Source organism: Rattus rattus, chromosome 8 (assembly GCF_011064425.1).
Source record: "Rattus rattus isolate New Zealand chromosome 8, Rrattus_CSIRO_v1, whole genome shotgun sequence".
Classification (NCBI taxonomy): domain Eukaryota; kingdom Metazoa; phylum Chordata; class Mammalia; order Rodentia; family Muridae; genus Rattus; species Rattus rattus.
The window spans coordinates 114,078,972-114,103,712 of record NC_046161.1 but is presented as its reverse complement, the minus strand read 5'-3'; the positions used below and the strand labels follow the sequence as shown (position 1 = coordinate 114,103,712).

The 24,741-nt window shown below is 41.0% G+C and overlaps 2 protein-coding genes and 1 pseudogene across 2 annotated transcripts in view; 2 read left to right on the top strand and 1 right to left on the bottom strand.

The window, feature by feature from the left end:
- Kif15 (kinesin family member 15) overlaps window positions 1-16,219 on the bottom strand; it is a 71,971-nt gene extending 55,752 nt beyond the window's left edge. The window contains exons 1-5 of the mRNA XM_032911271.1: window positions 16,138-16,219; window positions 8,292-8,334; window positions 7,397-7,580; window positions 3,239-3,315; window positions 502-539 (exon numbers count right to left, since the gene is read on the bottom strand). Of these exons, the coding sequence (XP_032767162.1) occupies window positions 502-539; window positions 3,239-3,315; window positions 7,397-7,580; window positions 8,292-8,334; window positions 16,138-16,156 (361 nt within the window). The 5' untranslated portion in view covers window positions 16,157-16,219. The remainder of the gene's footprint in view (window positions 1-501; window positions 540-3,238; window positions 3,316-7,396; window positions 7,581-8,291; window positions 8,335-16,137) is intronic.
- A 67-nt stretch (window positions 16,220-16,286) lies between these two features.
- Kiaa1143 (KIAA1143 ortholog) lies at window positions 16,287-20,067 on the top strand. Its single transcript, XM_032911270.1, has 3 exons — window positions 16,287-16,473; window positions 18,615-18,759; window positions 19,500-20,067. Exons 1-3 carry the CDS (start codon window positions 16,366-16,368, stop codon window positions 19,712-19,714), a joined length of 468 nt encoding a protein of 155 aa, XP_032767161.1. The 5' UTR covers window positions 16,287-16,365; the 3' UTR covers window positions 19,715-20,067.
- Window positions 20,068-22,414: 2,347 nt separating this feature from the next.
- Window positions 22,415-23,446, top strand: LOC116907287 (annotated as a pseudogene).
- Window positions 23,447-24,741: the final 1,295 nt, after the last annotated feature.

The window sequence follows — 24,741 nt, the reverse complement described above, 5'->3', positions numbered from 1 at the left end:
ACAAAGGGCTGCACACCATTAACCCCAGCAGTCCAGAGCAGGTAGAGGTGGGCAATACGACTTCAAGGTAAACCTGTCTATACAGCAAATCCCAGGACAGCCAGGGCTACACAGTGAGATCCTGTCTCTTCCCACACCCCGCGATCCCCCTTCAAAAAAAGAAAGGAAGGAAGCAGGCGGAGCAATTAGGAAAATAACTTTAGATAGATTTTTTTTTTTTTTTTTGTAAAATTTCACTTCTAGACATTCCAAGCAAGAAAACCCAAGGATAACAATCATCTGCTGTCTTGGGGGGTAGGGTGGAAGTCATAAGCCAGGAATCTGTGCCAGCATTGCGCCAAGGAACATAGATATAATAAGGAGTAACAAATAGACCGTGTAGGCACTCACAAGCTGGTAGAAGGAGGACATCACACAAAGAAATAATGCCTCCCCTAAAGCGTGTTCCAAGTGGGCACCATAGAAAGTGCATTTAGACGGCAGACACCGGTCTTTACTTACCCATCATAGTAAATGTCTTCCCAGAGCCAGTCTGCCCACTGAAAAAAGAAAAGTGTGTGTTATTTTCACACATAAAACTGAGACTACCATACTAATTTAATATGGCCTGCTAGAATGTAACGGGAGGATCCCCTCCAGAGTACTCTGCAACCTTCTTCTCCCTTAATTGCACCTCAGATATCAGTCAGGAAGCAGGTACCTGCCCTTTTGGTTTTTTGTTTGTTTGTTTGCTTGTTTTTTGAGACAGGGTTTCTCTGTGTCCTGGCTGTCCTAGAATTCATTTTTTTGTAGACCATTAGCCTCCTCTTCCTCCTGAGTGCTGAGGTTAAAGTTGTGGGCGGGCTCATTTTTTTATAAATAGCAACAACAGTATTTTATGGATACAAAACCTTAGAATATAATTTATTCAACCAGAATCAACTGGACTCGGTCTGTTTCTAACTTTTGCTAAATAGTGTAGTAATTTTGAAATTTTCTGCCTTGAAAAGACATTAAAATGTCTTTGTTTTAAAATAAGTTTAAGGGATTTAAGGGTAGAAAACGCCTTTAATCCCAGCATAAGGCAGAAACAGGTAAATCTCTGAGATCTGTATGACCACCCAACTAATAAATCACTCATTTATCTCCGAGTTCTACCCACAAACATAAAAAGGAATCTGAATGCATTAATGAGTGTGCCTTAGATGAAATACTCCACAAAGCTGAACATGGTGGTGCACTGGTGCATGTCTTTAACCCAGCACTCGGGAGGCAGAGGCGAGCAGAGTTCTCTGAGTTTATCCTGGTTGATAAGACAAGTTCCAGGATAGCCAGAGATGCACAGTGAGATGCTTCCAATCAATCAATCAATCAATCAATCAATGAACAAGAAAACAGATAAATGGGGCTAGGGATTTAGCTCAATAGTAGTGCTTGCCTAACAAGCACAAGGCCCTGGGTTTGATCCTCAGCTGGGATGGGATGGGGTGAGGTGGAGGGAGAAAATAATAAAAGACCAAAAAAAAAAAAAAAAAAAAAAAGGTAACTAGAAAACAGATAAATAAATAGCTCTGAAGACATGCAGATAACCTGTGGCAATTTCAAAATCATTTTGAATTTCATCATACAAAATAATCTATGGAAAAAATTCTTGCTGCTTTAGGAACTCATGATAGAACAGTTTTCTATCTCATTTAGGAACCATTTAAAGGGTCCTAGCTCCAAACCTTTAGATGTGAGTACATACCCTGCAGAAACCAGGAAAATAAAACAGGCCCTGTCAAGATAGGGAGTTAGGGAGCCAGAGAGGGGAATAGCAGGCTAAAGATCAAGAAAATGGGCTCTTGGGGTGGGGGGGGGGATGGAAGTAAATATGGAAGGAGGGAACAAAGTAAAATAACAATAGGATGTCTGAAAAGGCATAAGGAATCATACTATTAATTATTTTTAAAGGGCAAATAATGCCATATATATATGCACCACACACATACCTATAACATTTTAATAAACTTCTCATCTGGGCCAAAGACTATCCAACAAAAATCCCAATAACAGACAAGTGAATCCCTCTTTTGAGCTGTTGGCCAGTGCTGTCCAAGAGACTCCCAAAATAGACATCTTATTGCTGTTGCCTTTGGTTGCCCCCTGAGGACACCATGCACTTCAGAACAGGGTCTAGAAACCCGCTAAGCTGGAATGGTCTGAAAGCTTTATCCTTGCAGACTAATCTTCATGATACTTAAAAGACATATAAAAAAGGAATTGTATATAAATACTTAACAGTTAATATGTTTGTCACGCTGATACATTTTAATTCTGAAACTGCTTCACATGTATACTGGTGTTGACCAAGTTAGTAAGTGGATAATAGACAGTAAAAGTAAAAGGTTTGGTTGGAGATTTAGCTCAGTGGTAGAGCACTTGCCTAGCAAGTGCAAGGCCCTGAGTTCGGTCCCCAGCTCCGAGAAAAAAAAAAAAAAAAAAAAAAAAAAAAGTAAAAGGTTTATCGCAGACAGCAAAGATAACTAAATAAGGAAGAAAGACTAAAATAAACCCTGTGGTTACTGGATTCATACTAGACATTAGTATAAACACAGGGCTAGCATAATATCTACATGAATAGCTGATACAGAAACACTTCCAGATCGTTCATCAGACAAAACGGTCTGTATATACAACAAGGGTGCGTATATATATTTTCTGCTATGAAAGTCTCAAACAGTCGCTCTCCAATAGTAATAAATACATCCACGTACCAGACCTTGGTTACTCATTATTATTTCCCAACAAAAGGATCCAGGGTTTAATGATTCTAGAACTAGGATACACAAAATGTAAGAGCTTGGCAAGTCATGTAGCCTAATAAAGCAAGGCAATGCTCAAAACACAAAGGACAGAATATGTCAAAGTGGCAGAGAAACCTCAAAGATCAAAGATGGAACATGGCAGGGACAAAATATAGCACTGGATTACTGCACTGTTGGCTTGAAAACAGAGAAAGGGGCTCTGAGCCAAGGAAGACGAATGGTCTCTAGGAGCTAGAAAGGAAGGAAGTATTTCCCTCAACAGCTTCCAGAAAGAATGTATCTCCAGTAACAGCCTAATCTTAGCCCAGTGAGACTCAGTTGAAGCTGCCTTTAGGGAACTGTAAAATAAATCCGTTATTTATGCCACTATGTTTGGGTGATTTATTAAACCAGCAACAAGTAGGAACTAATGCAAGAACTATATACTTTTATAAAGAGAGTTAACAACTTACTATGCAAAGATGGTCCCGTTGTAACCACTCATGCAAGACTCCACAATGCTTTTAGCCACTGTTGAAAATACAGACTCCTATAAACATAAGCACCAAACATGTTAAATAAAAATACTTCTAACCTATATCTCATATAATAAAAACTAAGTGCTTAGACTTTAAGACCTATGATTACTTAAAGGTTGCATCTAATTCAGGAAACTGGCTAAACCATATAAGATGATAAAAGGTAAAATTACAAATATCACTAGGTCCACTAATACCCAGTATGATCAGATTTAGAGCATGGCTCTGCTGCTTTGGAGCGTCATGACCAGGGAGAGGTCACAAACCTGATCACCTGACAGCATCTGAGAAACCTAACAGTGTCAGCTTCATTGTTTTAACCTTATCAATTTCTGTAACAGCTTTACTATTTTTAAAGTATTGATATTGTTTACAAATGTATTTTAATTTCTTGAATATATATATATGAACAGATATGTATGTGTACATATGTATCGGGTGGTGCAAATGACAAATGACACCTGGGCTATTGTTCAGATGCTATCCAGTGTAGGGTTGTTGTTGTTTTTTTTTTTTTTAACTTGTTTTGATTTTGAGATGAAGTCTACTTAACAAGTAGATTAGGTGGGCTGACTAGTGAGTCCCAGTGATCCCTGTCTCTGTCTTTTGACCACTGTGATTACAAGTGTAGGCCACCAAACCTGGCTTTGTTTACTCATAGGATGTAGGGATTGAGAGGGTCCTTAATACTTAATGCCTATGCTATCTCCCAGTCATTTTAATTTTTTTTTAGTAAAAAAATTCTCTTAAAAAAAAAAAGAAAAGAAAAGTGGAGATAAATGCCTTTAACTACAGCACTTGAAAGGCAGAGGCAGGCAGGAGTTCAAGGCCAGCCTGGACTACATCATAAGTTCCTGAATAGCAAGAGTTACATAATAACTGTCTCAGGGGGGAAAAATGCAGGCAGATGACTGGAGATAGCTCAGTGGTTAGGAGCACTGCTGGCTGCTCTTCTTCCAGAAGACCCGAGTTCGAATCTCAGAACCCATATAGCAGACTCAAAGCTGTTTGTAACTCTAGTTCTAAGGGATCTGATACCCCCTCTTAGCCTTAGAAGGTACCAGGTACACATATAAGGTACCAGGTACACATGTGGTGCACAAACATATATGCAGGCAAAACACTCATACACATAAATAATGCAATGGTTTTTGTAATGCATGTGGGGCTGAAGAGTTAGCACAGTGATTAAGAGCACTCATTGCTCTTGTGTAGGACCTGGGTTTGATTCCCAGAACGGACACAGTGATTCACAACCACCCATAACTCCAGTTCCAGAGCATCTGACACCTCTTCTGACTTCCAAGGACACCAGGCATGCACATGCACATGCAAACATACATGCAGGCAAAACACTCAATACATATAAAATAAATCTAGCCAGGTGTGATGGTACACACCTTTAATCCCAGCACTTGGAAGGGCAGCCTGGTCTACAAAGAGAGTTCCAGGATAGCCAGGGCTACACAAAGAAACCCTGTCTCGAAGGGGAAAAAAAAAACAAACTAAAAAAATTTAAATGCATTCATCTAAATTTCAGACAGAACTTTATATATTATATACAAATATTCAGTATGTTAGCAGAAACTCCACAGCTCTCTATTTTCTTCACTTATTTTGTCGCCAGCTTGTACTGAAAGTATTTTTATTTATTTTCACTCATAGGTAGACACAATTTATGAACAACAAAAGAATTCTTAAATCTACACTGTCCATAAGCTACATGTGGCTATTGAGAGCCTAATGTAGATTACTAGTCTAAATAGAGATATTGTATAAGTGTAAATTATATGGGAGATTTAGAAGACAGAGTCAAGAAGGAAAAAGATCTTAATAATAGTTTACATTAATTACATATTAAAGTGGTATTTTGGACACGCGGAGTTAAATAATTTGTATGACCATGATTCATTTTACTGGTTTCTCCCCCCCGCCGCCTCCCCCACTGTGTCTAAAAGGTAAAAGTTTTAAAGTTGCCCCCCTAGACACAAAGTTTAGAGCAGTAGAAAAGATAAAACAGGTTAGGCCCCAGAATTGTATGTTCCAAAAAGCCTCTCCTAGGGCTATAGAATGGGTAACTACACTGGCCAGCTCAACAGCTTTCTGCCAGAAACTAGCTGACCATAAATCTTAGAGAACAATCTTGAGAAGCAGGAAGCAACTTCTCCTAGGAACTAGCAGACCATGAAGTTAAACAATCTGAGAAGTAGGAGACAGCTTCTCCTAGGAAACAATCTTGGGGAACAGAGAGTTTTTCCTTGTGATTTTTCACTGTTATTCTACACACTTTCCAATGACACCATCCTTGGCCCCTCGGGTTGTGGTTTCTCCCTTTAAATACCTCTTCTCCCAGTCTCTCGGGGTCGAACTCCATTGCTCCTGCGTAGGATACGTGTCCCGACCCCAGTGCATTGGTTGCTATCAATAAACCTCATGTGATTACAACAAGGATGGTCTTGTGTGAGTTCTTGGGGGGTCGCGTCATCCCAAGACTTGAGTGAGGGTCTCCCCACTCCGGGGGTCTTTCATGTCTATTAAGATATTTTAGGTTTTGGAATAGGGTAACTTGTATTCCTGGAACTGGTTATGTAGCTGAAGCTGTCCTTAATCCTTCTGCCTTTGGCTTCTAAGTGCTGGGCTTACAGACACAGGCTACTTTGCCTGTCTTTCAGAGATGAATGGAATGTGTGTATGCAACTGAATGGGGGAAGACCCACCTTGAATATGACTGGGGTCTTGATAGAACAGAGTGGAAGGAAGGGACAGATTACTAGATTCTTCTTGATCGAAGCATATTTGCCATTGTCATTTCCAGCAACCCTAAGAGTCCAGTTTCAGCCAGGTGGTAGTAACACACACCTTTAATCCCAGGACTTGGGAGGCCGAGGCAGGAGGATCTCTAAGTTCCAGGACAGCCAGGACTACACACAGAAAAACCCTGTCTCAAAACTAACTAACCAACTAAACAAACAAATGAAAAAGATATTTTTAAATGATAAGTGTAACTCATTTTATATTTCTATTGACTAGCAATTTTCTAGCTGAAAAGAAAAAAGATCTAAAAATCTTATGTGTATAGTAAAGGCCTGTGAGGGGCTGGGGGATGGAGTTCATTCAGCAGAGTGCTTGCCTTGTACACAAAGCCCTGGATTCAATCCCCAGCATGGTATATCTATATCAGGCAGGCATTGTGGTACATGACTATCATCTCAGCACTCTGGTTTTAGAAGCAAGCAGATCTGAAGTCTGAGATCATCTACGGCTACACGGTGTAATGCAGGCTAGTCTGAGATATATAAGACCCTATTTCAAAGGAAAAAAATAAAGACCTATGATGTCTGATCCAGTAACCATTAACAACACGCAACTCTTTAACTTCGTTCATTCAACATATTAGCCATATTACAAATGTTAAGTGTCATGTATGGCTAATGCACCCAAGGAACCAAACCTAAATTTAATTAGTCTTAATTAGTTTAAATTTAAATTACCGAGTGGTCAGAGGTTATTTAAGCAGGCCAAATACTAAGTATTTCCATCAATTCATAGAGTTCTGTTAGACAGTGGTATTAGATCTTAATTAAACAGGCCTTAAGTAGGAAGCAATTACTTACATAATAGTAATCTTTTTAAAAATTGTGAATGTATAGAGGCAGGCACAGAGACAGAGGTCAGAAGACAACTGTAGGGAGTCAGTTTTCTCTTCCAACCTTTATGTGGGTTCTGGGGTTTGACCTCAGCTAGTGAGACCTATGCATCAGGTGACTTTACCCACTGAGCGATCTTCACTGACCCATAGTCAGAGTCTCCTTAAATCCTTAAACGACAAAGTCCTCTACTAGTGATTGTTTAGATGCTTCTGAAGTCTTCATTTATCTTCACTGGTGTGTATAAAAAGAAACATTAAAGCAGGTCTGTGTGATTCTAGGACAAAGTTTGAAGAACAAAGACAATTCCTAAATAAAATTAGATTAAAAATATTCATGGAGTGTTTTAGCTTTCTTACCTGAAATCTACCAAACTAAAAAGTGACAAATTGAACCCCTACATTATATATTTCAATTGGAAGAACAAGTTTTCAGTGCCCAGTACCTGAGTGGTGTCCATGCCTGCGACATAATCGAATACAAAGGTCTTGGGGTCTGGGTTGGAGTGCAGCCGGAGAGCAGTCTGGGAGAGCACAGACAAGCAGAGGTTCTGCTCTCCATCAGCTGACCTAGCGCCCTCTTCAGCAGGGCGAATCCGCACAAAAACTTTGATGGCATCACCTTCGTTACTAAGATCAAAACAAAGTACAGGTAAGTTTCCTGGGGAAAGAAGCTTTAAAATAACCAGAATTTCAAGTCGCCTGTGACATTTCTATAACGGGTCCAAGTACCAGACCTACTCCACTGATTTACCCCTTTTAAGTCGTCACAAAGCTCACAACCTGTACAGATTTACTTCCTAGGAGATATCATCGCAAACCTATACTGTAAATAAATCAAGGAGCTCCACACACTGCTTTCTGTCATTTCCCTCTTCCTAGTACTACAAGTCTCTGCAAAGAATTCCCACTCCACTCCATGTCTTCACTGGGAATTGGGAAGGTATGGGGAAGTATGTGATTTTCCTCTAATTCTAGCTGGTTGAATACAAGCTAAAATTTTTAAATAAGCATCTCTGACCATACTAAACAGTTATCTTAGAAATACTATATTGGGGGCTAGAGATGGTTCAGCAGTTAAGACCACTGACTGCTGCTCTTCCAGAGGTCCTAAGTTCAATTCCCAGCAACCACATGGTGACTCACAACCATCTGTAATGGGATCTGATGCCCTCTTTTGGTGTTTCTCTTAGAAAGGAAGGAAGGAAGGAAGGAAGGAAGGAAGGAAGGAAGGAAGGAAGGAAGGAAGGAAGGAAGGAAGGAAGGAAGGAAGACAGGCAGGCAGGCAGGCAGGCAGACTATATCCTAATTTTTCCATGCTCATCAGCAAGACTTTCTTACCTTGGCTGGTTAGAATGAGAATTTGTCACATTCCGTAACTCAGCTAGAAAAAAAAAGATAAGAGATCTATAAGAATAAAAGGACAAGGGGTTGGGGATTTAGCTCAGCGGTAGAGCACTTGCCTAGCAAGCGCAAGGCCCTGGGTTCAGTCTCCAGCTCCGGAAAAAAAGAAAAAAAAAAAAAGAATAAAAGAACAAAAATAAATGCAGAAATCCTCACCACAGCACTCAGGCCACAAGCCTTTGGAGCCTGACCTCAGTAACTTACCATATCTTACAGAGACATCTAGAGCCAGCTCATGACTAACAATGTACAAGAACAAATGGCCAGTCCTAAGAAAATGTATTCATATTGTACATTTTACTAGTTGATAAGACAGTGAGATTCCTGCTCACATCTTCCAATATGGATCCTAAACAAACGGCACAAAACTAAGTCACTTCCCCCTCAACTACTATAAAACTTGTAGTCCTAGGCTGGGGTGACCAACAAAGGGGAAAAAGCTTCATTATGGAAACCATTTCTTTAGTTGCTTCCACTGCCCCTCAACATTCTCAGATCCCTTGGTCTCCTCTCAGAAACTTGTCTAGGGAGCTAACCTGCTGACTTCTTACAGTGTATCTGAAGAATTCTTATGCATATCTTTTGTGATCTGGGTAAATTCTTTACCATCTGTATCACCTTTCTTCTGTGTGCCATTTCTTAAACAAGATCTTTAAAGGTAATTATAACTACATTATGTGCTGAGTACAAAGTCCTAGGCTAGGTGACCAAAAAAGGAAAAAAAGCTTCATTATGGAAACCATTTCTTTAGTTGCTTCCACTGCCTCTCAACATTCTCAATTCCCTGATATCCACACCTAGGCCTTGGTCTCAATTCTCCTCCCCATCCTTTCAGCCCATTATATTGGTGTCAATATTTGGTCTCTCGAGTTTAAATGCTAGGTATATATTGAAGATTTCCAAGTTGATTCATTAATTAGACAGGGTCTCACTAGCTCTGATTGACCACAAACTCACAGAAACTCATCCTTCTGTCTCCAGAATCCTGGGACTAAAACTACATACTTAATAATCTCCACGTTGATTTTAGGTAGGTAATGTTTCAAACAATGTATCCAAAACTATTATTAAATATTAGCAGGTGACCATCCTGAGATGGTCCGTCTTGGATTATAATCTACGATGGATTTTGCTCTGGTAGGCAAGGCCCAGGAGAAATTCACTTTTGGAAAGACTCCTGCTACTAATATGCTTTTCCCGAGTCCTCTCTCCCATTGTAAATATGCCACTATAACCATGATCCCATGCTGAGACAGAATGGCTGGAGCTATAGAACAGAAGTGTTCTACATCCTGGACACCTGTGCTCTTCACAATGTGAAAATGGAGACAACCTGTGAAAGTGGGAATAAAGACAATGGGAGAAACCTGAGGTCCCATCTACTCAACAAGGAAAGGATCCATGAAACTATCTCACAGCTAAATCTACATATCTTGTGCTCTGAGTCTCATAGCTATAAATCTCAATACTGCCAAGGCACAATGGGAAGAAAATTAGGCTCTTCTCCTTTACAATACATATCTTGGCCAAATTATAAATATATCAGTATTCTTTTTTTTTTTATATTAGTATTCTTTACCAAATTCTACTCTCTTAATTTCTTTTGGAAGACAGAAAGACAGGCAGAGGGTACAGATGTAAGTGCCCGGAAACTTCTTCATTTCAGCAAATGACAACTCTATCTTTCTTGTTTCTCAGGCCTAAAACCACAGAATCCAGTCTTACTCTACAATTACAGACACTTCTACTATCAGATTACTGGAACAATGGTCTTCCTCTTTCCCTCCATCCTCTAAAATCTTAAAATGTTCCTGAGAGTCTCATGCTGGGAAAAGGGAAGAACATCTGACGCTCTATGCCTCCAAAGAGACTCCAGAATTCTAACTACGGTCAGAACAGCCTGTAGGACCGGATGGAACTCAGACAGTGATGGGCCAATGGATGGAACCAGACTTTGACTTGGTTATAAGTACCTGTTACTCTCTAGTGAAAGCTAAATTTAATGTTAGGACTGCAAACTGAGACTTGGGAGTCACCAGACCTGTTTGAGGTCCTATAAGGTCATATTGAATTAGGTCCTTTCTTAGATTTTCACTATCACATGTCTATTCAGTTGGCACACTAGAGACTGGTGGCCAACACTAGCCCATTAGATCTGTCAGAGCCATCGCTCTAGTCCTAAAAGCAACTCTGTCAGGAGCCACCATAGGAGAAGCTAATAGCTAGCAGGTGATCTTCCTGAGATGGCCCACCTTGGCTTATAATCTATGGTGGATTTGGCTCTGGTAGGCAAGGCCCAGGAAGAATGCATCTTAGGAAAGATTTCTGCTATTAATATGCTTTTCCTTTTATTATTAAACATATACAGCATCACCAGGTATTAGCCTGTCTACTTGAGCAGATCTCTGCAGAACAACGAAGATGTCTTGTAGTGATGTTATGTAGATAAATAGATTTCTTAATCCTTAATGATGACCCTAGAGGAATTCCTAAATTTATAGTCATTATTAAGCTCTTTCAATAATACTATTAAGTCCTTTCTGATGTCAAAACTACAAACTCTGCCAGTCTTCAGTGTTATGAGATATAGGTTTGAGATAGTAAGCAGGCATTCTGCAACTTAGAGAACATCCCAAGAGGTTGTAAAACCATTAACCAAAGGTCATAGAAAGGGAACTAACGATTCACCACAGGTGCTAGAACAGAGATAAAATATCGATTGGGTTTATCTATACAAAAGTTCACTAATACCTTGGTCACATAAGTTATGACTTTAACTCTCCATTCACTTGCAAAGTGGTAACAGGTGATGAATGTTTAGCCAGATAATTACTCCTAATGGATATGCATGTAAACATTCTCTGTTGTAAACTTATTTATGACTTGAATTTATGTGTAAATTTGTGATGAACGTTTTACCATGTGATCATGTATTCTGAAAGATGTATAAGTACTGAGGACAAAGAGCGCACTCTCACTTCTTGGCCCTCTTTTCCTGCTTTCTCCTTATGCCACTTTTCTTAGATTCCGCTTATCCCCTTTTTTCTTAGGCCCTTATCCCCCTTTTTCGTACAAGCCCCTTTCTCCCTTTTCTTAGAGAACTTTCATAGGAAATTTTTTACAACTTCAAAATAATTGCTAAGTTACTTTTCTGTCACGTTTTCTTCCTGAGACTTCATTAGCAGGCTGAGGGTTAGAGCCTCCCAATTCCTGTGGAGATGGATCAAAGGCTACTTTACTTTTAATCTCCTGCTGTTTTAGGATGAAGTGCTAAACAGCTTCTCCTGTCAGAAGAACTCAGACAGGCAGGTTAGCTACCACAGCTAAATGACTTAGATTTAAGATGGGAAAACATTTTATTATTATACAGCAACCCTAATATCAAGTCTTACCCCAGCCTATGCTCCTCGCCCTCCGATGTCTCAAGAAGAATCAAACAAGAAAAAAGACCCGCCAGGGCTGGCACCGCCACAACTCCATTTTTCCTCACTCTTCATATATAATCTTTCAGTAAATACTTAATTCTAGGTTCAAAATCCACTGCCACCACCATGGAATAAACAATTATTTTTTTATGGGAGCTATTACAAGTCTCCTTCTTTACTGCTCTAGCCCCATCAATTATGTTAACCTAGCAGGCAGAAAGAGGGGCAAAATAAAGAGGTTAGAGATGAGCTTCTAGAGTGGCAGTGTGACCGCAGTCTGGAAACTGATGAACCCGGCATCAGGGAATAACACCTCTAAAAATGCTTCTAAAAAGGCAAGGAGCAAACAAAGAAACATCTACTGAAGAAAACTGAAAATCCATTCAGAAAGGGAGCAAGTCATTTCAACACAGAGATACACATACATATATGAAGGAAAAACATAATTTTTTAAAATTTAATCTATTAAATTTTTCTCTAATTTTATCTATCTAATCATTTATTTTGTGTGTATACAGAGGGTCAGAGGACAGGTTACAGGAGTCTGTTCTTTCTTTCTACCTTGTGGGTCCTGGGCATGGAACTCAGGTAGTCAGGCTTGATGGAAGGTGTCTTAACCAAATAAAGTAACCTTTCCAGCTCTCGAATATCTTCTAAATAAGGCATTCCATAACCACACTATGTAGCAGCATGTATAATCCCTTGTTACCAACAGAAGGTTTACTTCAGGTCTCCAGATACCAAACAAATCTACGGACGTTTAACTCCCTTATATAAAATGGTTGTCATTCCATACACATCCTCTTGTATACGTTAAAAGATTTCCAGATTACTTATAATACCTAATATGGTATAGATGTTATCGAGTAAGCAGTTTTATTATTTAGAGAATGATAAGAAAACAATTCTGTGCATATTCTACCCAGGTGGATATATTTTGTCTGAAATGTTTCCTGTGTACAGATGAGCGGATTGTGGAGCCTACAGACACGAACTGCCAGCCTCTTTGCTACCCCACCTCATGCACTGTATTTCTCAGTGCCCTGTCTTGGCTCTGTTCATCTTCAAAGAACCTATTATTGTTTCTATTATAGTAAGTATTGTTCTTCCACTTTATAAGGCATACCTAAAGGAGTGCCTGGTCCACAGTGAGCACACAATCTCTCTGATGATCAAGAGTAGGACTATAATAAGGTTTCCGTTTTGCTTACACAAAAATTAAAAACAAAATGTCTGTCACACAGAACCTGATTTCTGGAGATTATACTTTCACCTTAAACCAACGCCTGAGCAGCAGAGAACAGACAAACCCTCCAAACCCCCACCCCACACCTACAGCACTCTTCACAAGCTGGTGAAAAAAACAGTGTGTGTGTGTGTGTGTGTGTGTGTGTGTGTGTGTGTGTGTGTGTGTGTGTTATATAACAGTCTTGTGTTATGAAAGCTAAAAGCTGAGCTCATGTTTTGGCTTGTCCTTATGAACAGAAGTTCAATCAATTTCAATTTGGTTTCTATTTGATTTCAATTTCAAATTGATTTCAATCATCAGTCACTTACTTGTCATAAATTAGGAAACTGGACCAAAAATATACAACAAGTTCTCAACACTGGACAACAGATGACAACAAAGTAAAGCGATTCTAAGAGAAGGAAACAAAGGCAGTGAGCCCTTGGATCACAAGCTACAGTGAAGGTAGGAGAGTCCACAGAGAGCTTCCTTATCTGGCTGAGTTGAGGAGAAATGGTTCAGAGTTTGGGAAAGTAAATGCAGCTAGAGTCTGTGGGACAAAAACTGGAGAAGAGCAGGAAGAGAACAAGCTCTGGATCTCCAGAGATCTCCTTAAGTGATCAGATATTAAAGGGGAAGATGTTGGGATAATCTTTTTGTATGCTGTGTAAAAGTGTGTCTTTGTCCCTCCCCACTTGCCTAAGGCATTCTCTGATTGGTTTTAATAAAGGAGCTGATGTCCTATAGCGAGGCAGGAAAGGAGACACAGGATACACCTTCACAGTATACAAAATGCTACCCCAACAAACAGGCCTATATGTACATGTTTTGTTGAGTTACAAAGAGACACGAAAGAAAACATTTAGCCCTCCACCCCAACAGTGAAGAATTTCAGGGAGGAGGGCTGTGTGCAGCGCATGCCTTAAAACTCATCACTTTAGAGTCAGAAGAAGGAGGATCTCAGAATTAGAGGCCAGCCTGGTTTGTAAACCAAGTACCAGACGTCAGGGACTACACAGAGAGATCTTGTCTCAACAGACAAACAAAATAAGCAAACAAATTTCAGAGAAGTAGGAAGTTCTGGTCAACTGAAACCTGAAAAGATGTATTGAGAAATTCTAGGACTTGAACGCAGGCCTTCTAGATTCATATGTCCTACCATCAGCCACTTCCATTATACTACCTGCTGACCCAAAGCTGACTAACATATAAAGTCTTACTATATGGCTATCATAAAATTGTAATACTGCAAGGAAATCCTCTGTATACATTCACTGTAAATTCTTCTCAACTTTGAGGTCATTTATGTGACTGCCTAAAAACATGTTTATTGCTATTCACGATTATTCATGATAATTCAACTTAGAAACCCAAGTTCAAAGAGAGAGAACTAAACGGCAATCTCAGGGAAAGCAAACTGTAACATGCTTACCTACTGCAACACTAAACAGCACTGACAGTTGCTGCTGCCTATCATGGATGCCACAGGCACCAAGTTTCACAACAGTCACCATGACAAGAAAAAGAATATATGTACCATGTACACGAGCTTCAAGAATAGATACAGCTAATCATGGATGCCCAGAGACACAAAGTTTCACAACAGTCACCACGACAAGAAAAATTGCAATTAACAAAGAGGTACAAATATGAACACTATTGTAAAATTCAAATGTGTAATTTCACAATTTTCTCAAGCATCTCATTTTATTCTCAAATCTTATAATCAGCCTAACAACAAACAAACAAAAACAGATGCCAGCACCCATATTCAGAGGCTCATAATCACCCATAATGCCAGCGCTAGAGTATCCAACCACTCCAAGGGTATCTTCGCCCATGTGTGTGTACACCTACATACAAGCAACACTCATACCCGCACACACATATACACATACATGTGCATATGCGCGTACACATGCACATACACACACAATAATTAAAAATAATATAAGAAGATAATTTATAGTATTAGGCAATATAAGAGGGGGCACTTATATACAGTGGAGGTGGGGAGATTAGTCTCTGGGATGAAAACAGATTAAGAATATATATATATTAGTCTACTCATAATCTGCACTTCTTTTATGTTTTTTCCTCAGCCATCAACCACAGTCTAAAACAAGTAAATAGAAAATTCAGAATGGGGGTTGGGGATTTAGCTCAGCGGTAGAGCGCTTGCCTAGCGAGCGCAAGGCCCTGGGTTCGGTCCCCAGCTCTGAAAAAAAGAAAAAAGAAAGAAAAAGAAAATTCAGAATGAAACAATTTCTAAATCTATTTTTTTTTTTTTTGAAACAAGCTCTCAATATAAAAGCTGGCCTTAAACAGCCTTCTATTCTCAGTGGCATGATGAAGCTTCATGCTACACAATTCTCTTTAGCCAGGTCCTTATAGACACTATAAATACTACTCTCTCCGAACAATCTCAGCCTTTTGTTATCAGACCAAGTGGCTACATTACAACGCTTGTATTCAAGTGACTTTTGGATACTAACTGTCCCACGGTCCACAGCATTTCTCTCAGCAAGTAGACACCATAGCATCCCATAGGATAAAGTAAAGACGAGTGCAATAAGACACTATGTCATAGACCACTTTCAAATAACTATTACTGTATATTACTATAACTGCCGTATATTAGCTAACCTTTGTATACTTAATTTATAGCGCACAGTTATCTATAGGCTTCTGTACTAAGGTACAATTCTGGTTTCAGGAATTCATGAAGTCTTGGATGAAGAATGGGAACACTACTGTAAAGAGATCGTTGCCATTCGCTTTAAAGTTCCCTCCTCTGAGGTTAGGCCACCGAAGAGAACACAAATCCCTTCCCTTCAAGAAGGTCAGAAATGTGTAATCAAGCAGCAAGTGCAGAGTGCAAGGGTCGTCCTCAGGACATTGGAAGCCAGCAGGAAAACAAAACAGCAGGCAGGGTCCACAGCACAGAGAAGAGCGCGCCGGTGTAGGCTGTAGCCCAGGCGGGCGGGGGGGTGGGCCCACGCTCCGTGAGGAACTCAGGTTCCCACCACGCGCGCCGCCATCGCCCTCGCGGGGCATCCTAAGGGGTGACGCCCCGTAGCACCGGCATCTGCCAGCGGCGATGGGCTCACCAGGCAGGCTCGCAACTTACATTTGCAGCCAGGAGCCATGGCGACCTCTACCGAGATTCGCTTACGCCAGGACCGCCAGAATCCTCCCGCCAAGATGGCCGCAGATTTGAATTTGGCGCCGCCCACGAACCACGCCTCTTGGGCGTGTTCGGATGACGTCACGGACATGGTACACGTCAGAAGTCGGCGCGGGCGACCGACACCTTGGACCCCGCCAAGAGTGGCGAGTGCTGTTTATCAGAATCACCATGAGCAAGCGGAACCAGGTGTCGTATGTGCGGCCCGCAGAGCCCGCCTTCCTGTCCCGCTTCAAAGAGCGAGTCGGCTACAGGGAAGGGCCCACCGTAGAGACCAAGGTGAGCCCGCGGGAGTCGCCGGTATCAAACCCTGTGTCTACAAACCACTTCCGGCTCCTCGGTGCCTGTGTAACTGACTGGTCCCTCACTCAGGGAGTTCTTAACCTGCAGACTGCTGTTCTTGAAAACTACCTATCCCTTAGTACCTGGTCTAGACAGCTTTCCTGCCCTTTCTTTCTCGCTTGCGGATCTCACTTTACCTGAGCAAGGTGATTGACAGCGTCGTCTCCTTTTTCCGATAAGGAGACTGAAGGCACTTGATTAAATGATTCTCGAATCTGGAGTCTTTGGGGCAATCATCCTAGACTAGTAGAATTCCTGCTGTTTTCCAGGCTGTGCGTCTCAAAATAGGAAAATGAAACAATACTTCTCAAAGGAGTTTGTCTAATAAAGATAACATTGAAAACACAATGTCGTTCTTGCTGCCTCCACCTATGCATATGTCACACAAGAGACATGCAGTTATCTTCAGGAGCGCTTTTAGGGACTCGTTAGTTTTGAGGGCTAGGTACGTGAGTAAGAAGAGATGGCCTGGGGCTTCCTAGACACAGTTTGAGAGACAAAGAAGGCAGATATGAATGTGCTTATAGTGGACTGTTAAGTACTCAAACGTAGTTAAGCATCTAGACTCTAGAAGGTGTGAAAGTGATATGGATAGTAGTGGGCAAAGGCCAAATCATGCAGGGTATTCCACATAAGATGACTGCCCAAAATTAAATATTAGACAGTAGCTTGAAAAATAAATTCTGTATTTATCTCAAAGTATTTATGCAAAACCTTTTTCTTTTTCAGTTAAAAAGTAGGGAATTTTATGGAGCCTAGCTTTTGTAAATTCTGATTTAGGGCTGGAGTGATGGCTCGGTGGTTTAGAGCAGTGACTGCTCTTCAAATCCCAGCAACCACATGGTGGCTCACAACCATCTGTAATGAGATCTGATGCCTTCTTTAGGTGTGTCTGAAGATAGCTACAATGTACTTGTCTATAATAAATAAATCTTTTTTTAAGAAAAATATATTTAGCTGATAAAATATAATTGTACAGTGAGTACAGGGTTTCTGTTTGGTAAACTTCAAAAGTTAAACAATCATGTACAGTATTGTTTATACACAAAACCTTTTACATAACTATTTGTGTGTTCCTGAAAAGCAGCTGATAAGGTATCTGCAGGGCAGTGGTGACACATGCCTTTGGATCCTAGATCTCAGGATGAAGAAGCAGGGAGATCTCTGACTTCCAGACCAGCCTGGTCTACAGATAGAGTTGCAGGACAATCAAAGCTAAACAGAGAAACCCTGTATTGAAAAACAAACAAAGATGTCTACAAAGCTGAAGCCATTAGTCTATTAAATGAGCAGAGGTAGGGGAAAATGTAATTTACTTGTTATCTTCTTTACTTTGGCTTAGATGGTGAGGTGGGGTTGTTGGGTTTTTTTTGTTGTTTTGTTTTTTGTTTTTTTGATCAAATCCAGACAAGACAGAAATGAAAAATATTAATTACCAATAAAGAAGCAAGATGATGGGCTGGAGAGATGGCTCAGCGGTTAAGAGCACCCGACTACTCTTCCAGAGGTCCTGAGTTCAATTCCCAGCAACCACATGGTGGCTGACAACCATCTGTAAGGAGATCTGATGCCCTCTTCTGGTGTATCTGAAGACAGCTACAGTGTACTTATATATAATAAAATGAATAAATCTTTAAAAAAAAAAAAAAAAAAGAAGCAAGATGATTTAGCACCTCCCTGAATAAGCTAGATAGAAATGAATCCCACTGGAGAAGTTTTTCAGGGTAATTGGCAAGTAGATCTGTTTTCTGGTGTAGTGAAAATATATTCTTTGAAGCTAATTAAAATTTTATTTTCTATTCATTTTAAGGATAGTTACCCATTTTCCTTTTGTTCTTGTTTTGTTTGTTTTGTTTTTAACACAGGGTTTCTCTTTGTAGTCTTGGCTGTTCTGGAACTCACTCTGAAGACCAGGCTAGCCTCAAACTCAGAGACCTGCCTCTATCTCCCAAGTGCTGGGATTAAAGGCATGCACCACCACTGCCCAGCCCATTTTACTTTAATAATCACAGCTGCTCACAGTGACGGTGTTTGGTTGAAGATTAGCAACCTAAACATTACATTTACATTTTCTGTAGAAAATCCAGCCTCAGCTTCCAGATGAGGACGGCAATGAAAGCGACAAAGAAGATGAACAGCCTCAAGTAGTGGTTTTAAAAAAGGGAGACCTCACAGCTGAAGAAGTCATGAAAATTAAAGCAGAAATAAAGGCTGCCAAAGCAGGTATGATCTAAAATAACCTGATTTTTTTTTTTTTTTTTTGGTTCTTTTTTTCGGAGCTGGGGACCGAACTCAGGGCCTTACGCTTCCTAGGCAAGTGCTCTACCACTGAGCTAAATCCCCAACCCCGATTTTTTTTTTTAATTGAATAAAATTGTTTGAAGAAAGCCTTTGGTTCAAGCATTGGCTTTTGTACCAGACGTGTAACCTTGAGCAAGTGATTTCACCTCTGTGTCTCAATAGACAATAAGTAGACCGACCTTAGTGCACTGTATAAAGTGTCCTGTTACTAAAACAGGCCAACCAGTCAACAGTGATCTGTGTAATTAATTAATTAGTGCTTAAAGTATTCAGTGTTACATAGTGTACTTGTATTATTCCTGGACATCTGTTACATTGTTTAATGGAGATATACTGTGGTTCCAGACAATTCAGAATACAACCTGATGAGCTGGGAATAAAGCTTAGTAGTAAAGCACCTTCTTAGCATGCACGAGCCCTAAATTCAGGCCTCTTTATCTTCACTGTAATCAGATGGGGACTAACAATTATGGAAAACTTTAGTGAGATTTTATTGAGTGACTGCATGTGTTGGGTGGGGCATAACTAAAAGCACTAAGAAGACCAGACTAAATTGATTCAAGGACATCGTTAAGTACAGAATAAGATTCTCTTGCCGTTTGACTCTTTGTTAACAGCAAAATAATGAGAAAAAATGCTTCAATTTCTCTTTTTGGTCACAGATGAAGAACCACCTCCAGCTGACGGAAGAATCATGTATCGAAAACCAGTTAAACGTTCCTCAGATGAGAAGTGTTCGGGCCTAACAGCAAGCTCCAAAAAGAAGAAAACAAATGAAGATGATGTAAACAAGCAAAGTCCAGTTAGAAAGAACTCACAAAAACAAATAAAAAATAGCAGCCTCCTTTCCTTTGACAGTGAAGATGAAAATGAGTAAATATAGACACTGTGGACTTGGTTTCCTTGTGGACCTTGGTAACGGGGTGATTTTAAAAATATTACTTTTCTTCTATCTTCAAGCACTAGTACTTCAACTTCGTTACAGAAAAATTCAGAAATATAGGAAATGGTTTCATGAAATAAACCCATCCATCACTGCCCCTCTGTTTGGAAATAACAGACACTCACTACTGCTAACATTTTATTACCTCCCACCTATGGTATGTATATATGTATATTGCCTTTTAAAACAAAACTGAGATTGTTATATATGTTCTTTGTCCTGCTTCTTAATTACATTTGTAGAATTTTCTGAAGTATTTATTTCAAAATCTAACATGAAAGGCTTACAGAGAATTTCATAAATAGATCTGTCTTAGTCACTGTTCTCTTGCTGAGGAGAGACACCATGGCATGGCAGCTCTTATAAAAGAAGGCATTTAATTGCGGGCTTGCTCACAGTTTCAACTTGGCCCATTGTCATCAGGGCAGGAAGCACGGCAGCACAACTGGTTTGGTGCTAGAGAAGGACATATACCTCAGAGATACATCCTGATCCACAAGCAGGATATGGGGTGCAGGGGCTTTGGATGGAGAGAGGGAGAGAGAGAGAGAGAGAGAGAGAGAGAGAGAGAGAGAGAGAGAGAGAGACTGACTGATTGGGCTTCTGAAACCTCAAAGCCCACCCTCAGTAACACACTTCCTCCAATAAAGCCACATCTCCTAATCTTTGTAATCCTTTCAAACAGTTACTTCCTGAGCCTCCACTGTATATTCCTCATTAGTAAAGCCGTACATTGGATAAAGGCATGGCCTGGTTGAAAGGCATGACCTGGTTAAAAATACCTTTGCAAGTCAGGTATAGTAACCTATAACCCCAGCACATGGGAAACAAAGGCAAGAGGAAGATCAAGGCCCACCTACTCTATGTAGTGAGTTCTAGACCAGTCAGGGTTACAAAGTGAGATGCCATCTCAGAAAACAAAATACGTGCTTACTTGAGCAGCACACATACCAGCATTTTCATGATTTAAGAGTTTGTATGGCCCCTGTGCAACAGTGGCATGCAAGGTCTTCCATGTGCACACAAGGAAACCTACAAACTGCAACTCCGCTACTTAAATGTACTCAGAAACAGTGAGTCAGCGATTGCTTCACAATATCGCATTCTGAAAACATCTGCTGTGGAAATCTTCATTTATTCTTAAACAGTTAAGAAAAACAGAAAAAAAAATCAATACCACAGCATAATTAGACTGCCCCACCTAAGGATCCATCCCATTTGCAGACACCAAACCCAGACACTATTTCTGATACCAAGAAGTGCTTACTGACAGGAGCCTGCTAGATCTGTCCCCTGAGAGGCTCTGCCAGACCCTGACCAATACAGAAGTGATGTATGCAGCCAAACATCTGACTTGAGTGCGGAGAAGTTAAGGCAAGAACTATAGGAGCTGAAGGGGTTTGCAACCCCATTAACCAACCAGACCCCCCCCACCCAAATCTCCCAGGGACTAAACCACCAACCAGAGTACACAAGAGGGAACCCATGGCTCCAGCTAGATATGTAGCATGAAGATTGCCTTATCTGGCATCACTGGGAGGGGAGCCTCCCATGGAGGCTCTATGACTCAGGACATGGGAATGCTAGAACACTGAGGCAGGGCAGGTTGGGGAGCACCCTCAGAGAGGCAGGGAGGAGAAGGAGGGGCTTGTTGGGGGGGGAACTGGGAAGGGGGCATAACATTTGAAATGTAAACAAATAAAATAACCAATAAAAAAACGGAAGAAAAAAAAAAAGGAAGAAGCTCAGCCAAAAAAAGACCCCAACCTCTTCACGTAACAAACAGTTCCACTGTTTTTCAATAATTTATTTAAAACCTGTGACAAGGGCTCACTGTGTATCACTGACTGGCCTAGAACTCACTATGTAGACCTGTATAACCTGGAACTCAAAAGATCCACGTACCTCTGCGCTCTGAGTGCTGGAATTAAAGACATATATCACCATGCCTGGCTAAAAAAAAAAAAAACCAACAAAACAAAACAAACAAACAAACAAACAAACAAAAACCCAGGGTTTCTCTGTGTAGCCCTGGCTGTTCTGGAATTCACTCTGTAGACAAAGCTGGCCTCAAATAGAGAACTTCCTTCCTCTGACTCCAAGTGCTAGGATTAGCACCACTGCCCAGCTCTGAAACCATTTTTTTTTAAAACTGTATTTTATTTTAAATTGTGTGTGTGTGTGTGTGTGTGTGTGTGTGTGTGTGTGTGTGTGTGTGTGTGAAGGGAGTGTTGAGTGTAGCTAACCTCAGACAGGCTGAAGCATTTGTCTCCCTCTGCTTTCCTCGAGCCCAAGTGATGGAGCTTGAGGCCACCAACACGGGGATGGGATTGGATCATCAGGAAAGCAACAGCCAACAGCCAGTGCTGCCATACCGTGACTCTGAGATTAAAGAACCACCTTCTGCACGGTTCTGGGAAGCCAGGTGGCTTCATCTGGTTCCTCAAGTGGAGCAGGGAGGATGAGGGTCTACATGGATGTCCCAGCTCCAGAAATGGTCCCGCATGCCTTCTTCCCATATAAAGAAATGTGCTACTGAAGGGAACATGGAGGTCATTCCTACTTCAACCCGGCCACATTTATTTTCCCTGTGACAGTCCTGAGATTCTCAGGGGTGTCACCGAGCTTAGATGTATATGTTCTCACCTGTCAGAGCCAACTGAAGAACCCCAAGCATTTTACTCATTTGCAATCTTTTCAAAACGTTAACAGGAAAGCTGGTGTCTGGACTCAAATTCCAGATGCTGTGTGGATTTGAGCGAGTCACTTGATCATCTAAGCTTGCTTCTTCTGTTTTAAACACAGAAATAGCACCAGGTTTCATAGAACTGTTGTGGGGGTCAAAGCGGAGTAATCTATGAAGACATCTGACAGTAAGAAGCATTGACAACCTCTCTTTTTCCGGCTGGAACCATGGAGGCTGTACCAGAGAAGAAAAAGAAGGTTGCCGCTGCGCCAGGAACCCTTAAGAAGAAAAAGGTTCCCGCTGAGCCAGAAACCCTTGAGAAAAAGCGAAGGAATTTCACAGAGTTGAAGGTGAAGCGCCTGAGGAAGAAGTTTGCCCTGAAGACACTGAGAAAGGCAAGGAGGAAGCTCATCCACGAGAAGGCAAAGCACTCTCACAAGGAGTACAGACAGATGTACCGGACTGAGATTCGCATGGCTAGGAGAGCTGGGAACGTCTATGCCCGCAGAACCAGACTTGGCCTTTGTCACCAGACTCCGAGGTATCAGTGGAGTAAGCCCAAAGGTGCGCAATGTGCTGCAGATGCTTCGTCCTCGGCAGATCCTCCATGGCACCTTTGCGAAGCTCAACAAGGCTTCAGTTAGCACGCTGAAGACTGTGGAACCGTGCATTGCATGGGGATACCCCAACCTGAAGTCAGTAAATGAGCTCATCTACAAGCAAGGCTATGGCAAAATCAATGAAAAGCGCATTGCCTTGACAGATAACTCCTTATTGCTCGATCTCTTGGTAAATTTGGCATCATCTGCATGGAGGATCTAATTCATGAGATCTATACAATTGGGAAACGCTTCAAGGAAGCAAATAACTTCCTGTGGCCCTTCCAACTATCTTCCCCACGAGGTGGAATGAAGAAAAAGACAGCTCACTTTGTGGAAGGTGGAAATGCTGGCAACAGGGAAGACCAGATAAACAGATAAACTAAGGTATTGCCCGTGGTATTTTTATAATCTGGTCAGTTAATAAACAGTCACAGCTTGGCAAATTGAATAAAAAAAAGAAACATTGACAAAAGATGGCTTTGTGGTGCACAGCTTTGCTTTTAGCACCGGTCCAGCCCAGTCTACACAGTGAGTTCTAGGTTATCCAATGCATCATAAGGAGGCCAAGTCATTAAGAAAAGAGTATCTGTGGTAGAATGTGGCTTAATGGTAGACCATTTCCTACTATCGTCAGTGATGGATTTTCCTAATAGCACTAACACCCCCACCATCCCAAAATGTTAACGTCAGAGCGTTCATGTTTCTCAAGCCCCAGGTCCAGTCCTTAGTGTTCTTCCTTCAGTTTCCTTTCCAGGCCCCAAGATAGGAACTGACAACACGAACTTGTTTCTGCAAAGCTTGCGTCATAATGCTCTTTATTCAGAGTAACCGGGGTCACTCAGACATGTAAGGGGGAAAGCATGGGTCAAAGAGGACCTGATTCACTTTCAGGCTTTCCTACAGGTTTATAACTGTAGTTTTATAAGGCAGTGGGGTTATGTGTTTGCAAATAGTAGGCTCTTAGAAAGCAATTATTTGATAAGTCAATGACGTGCAAAGACACTGTTCAAACTTTCAAATGGACTGCTTTCCCAAAACCATCACTTAAGGGAACAAATCAGAAGTGGACATGGTTAGGGCTATGCTTTAGTGATCAACTTCCTGTGCATATCTTGAGCATTGGCTCAATTCCCAACACTATAAAAAAGGGGAGTGGGGATGTGCCACTATATTAATTACATTGCAAGAAAACAAACTTTTATAGCGACTGTTGGTTTGTACGTGCCATGCCGTGGTATCAAGTGCCCCTAAATCTTACAGCTGTTATATTTATAGCACATCTTCGGCAACAGCAAGTTCTTATCTCTAGTTCAAATATCCCAATGATTGTTTTTTGTCCTACCTTGGTTTCAAAGACTCTACATGTAATGTACGGGAGATAAGTTTGGCATGAGGTGCTATCAGTAAAGCAATTCATTAGAATTCACAGTCTGCATTTTGGGATGCCTTTTTTTGTTCTTGTGGTTGTTTTTTTTTTGTTTTGTTGTTGTTTGTTTGTTTGTTTGTTTGTTTTGAGACAGGGTTTCTCTGTGTAGCCCTGGATGTCCAAGAACCCTGTAGGCTAGGCTGGCTTTGAATTCAGAGATCTGCCAGTCACTTCCTCCTAAGTGCTGGGATTATAAGTGTACTCCACCATGGGCAGCTCGGGGATGCATTTCTTTCAGTGTGGTAGA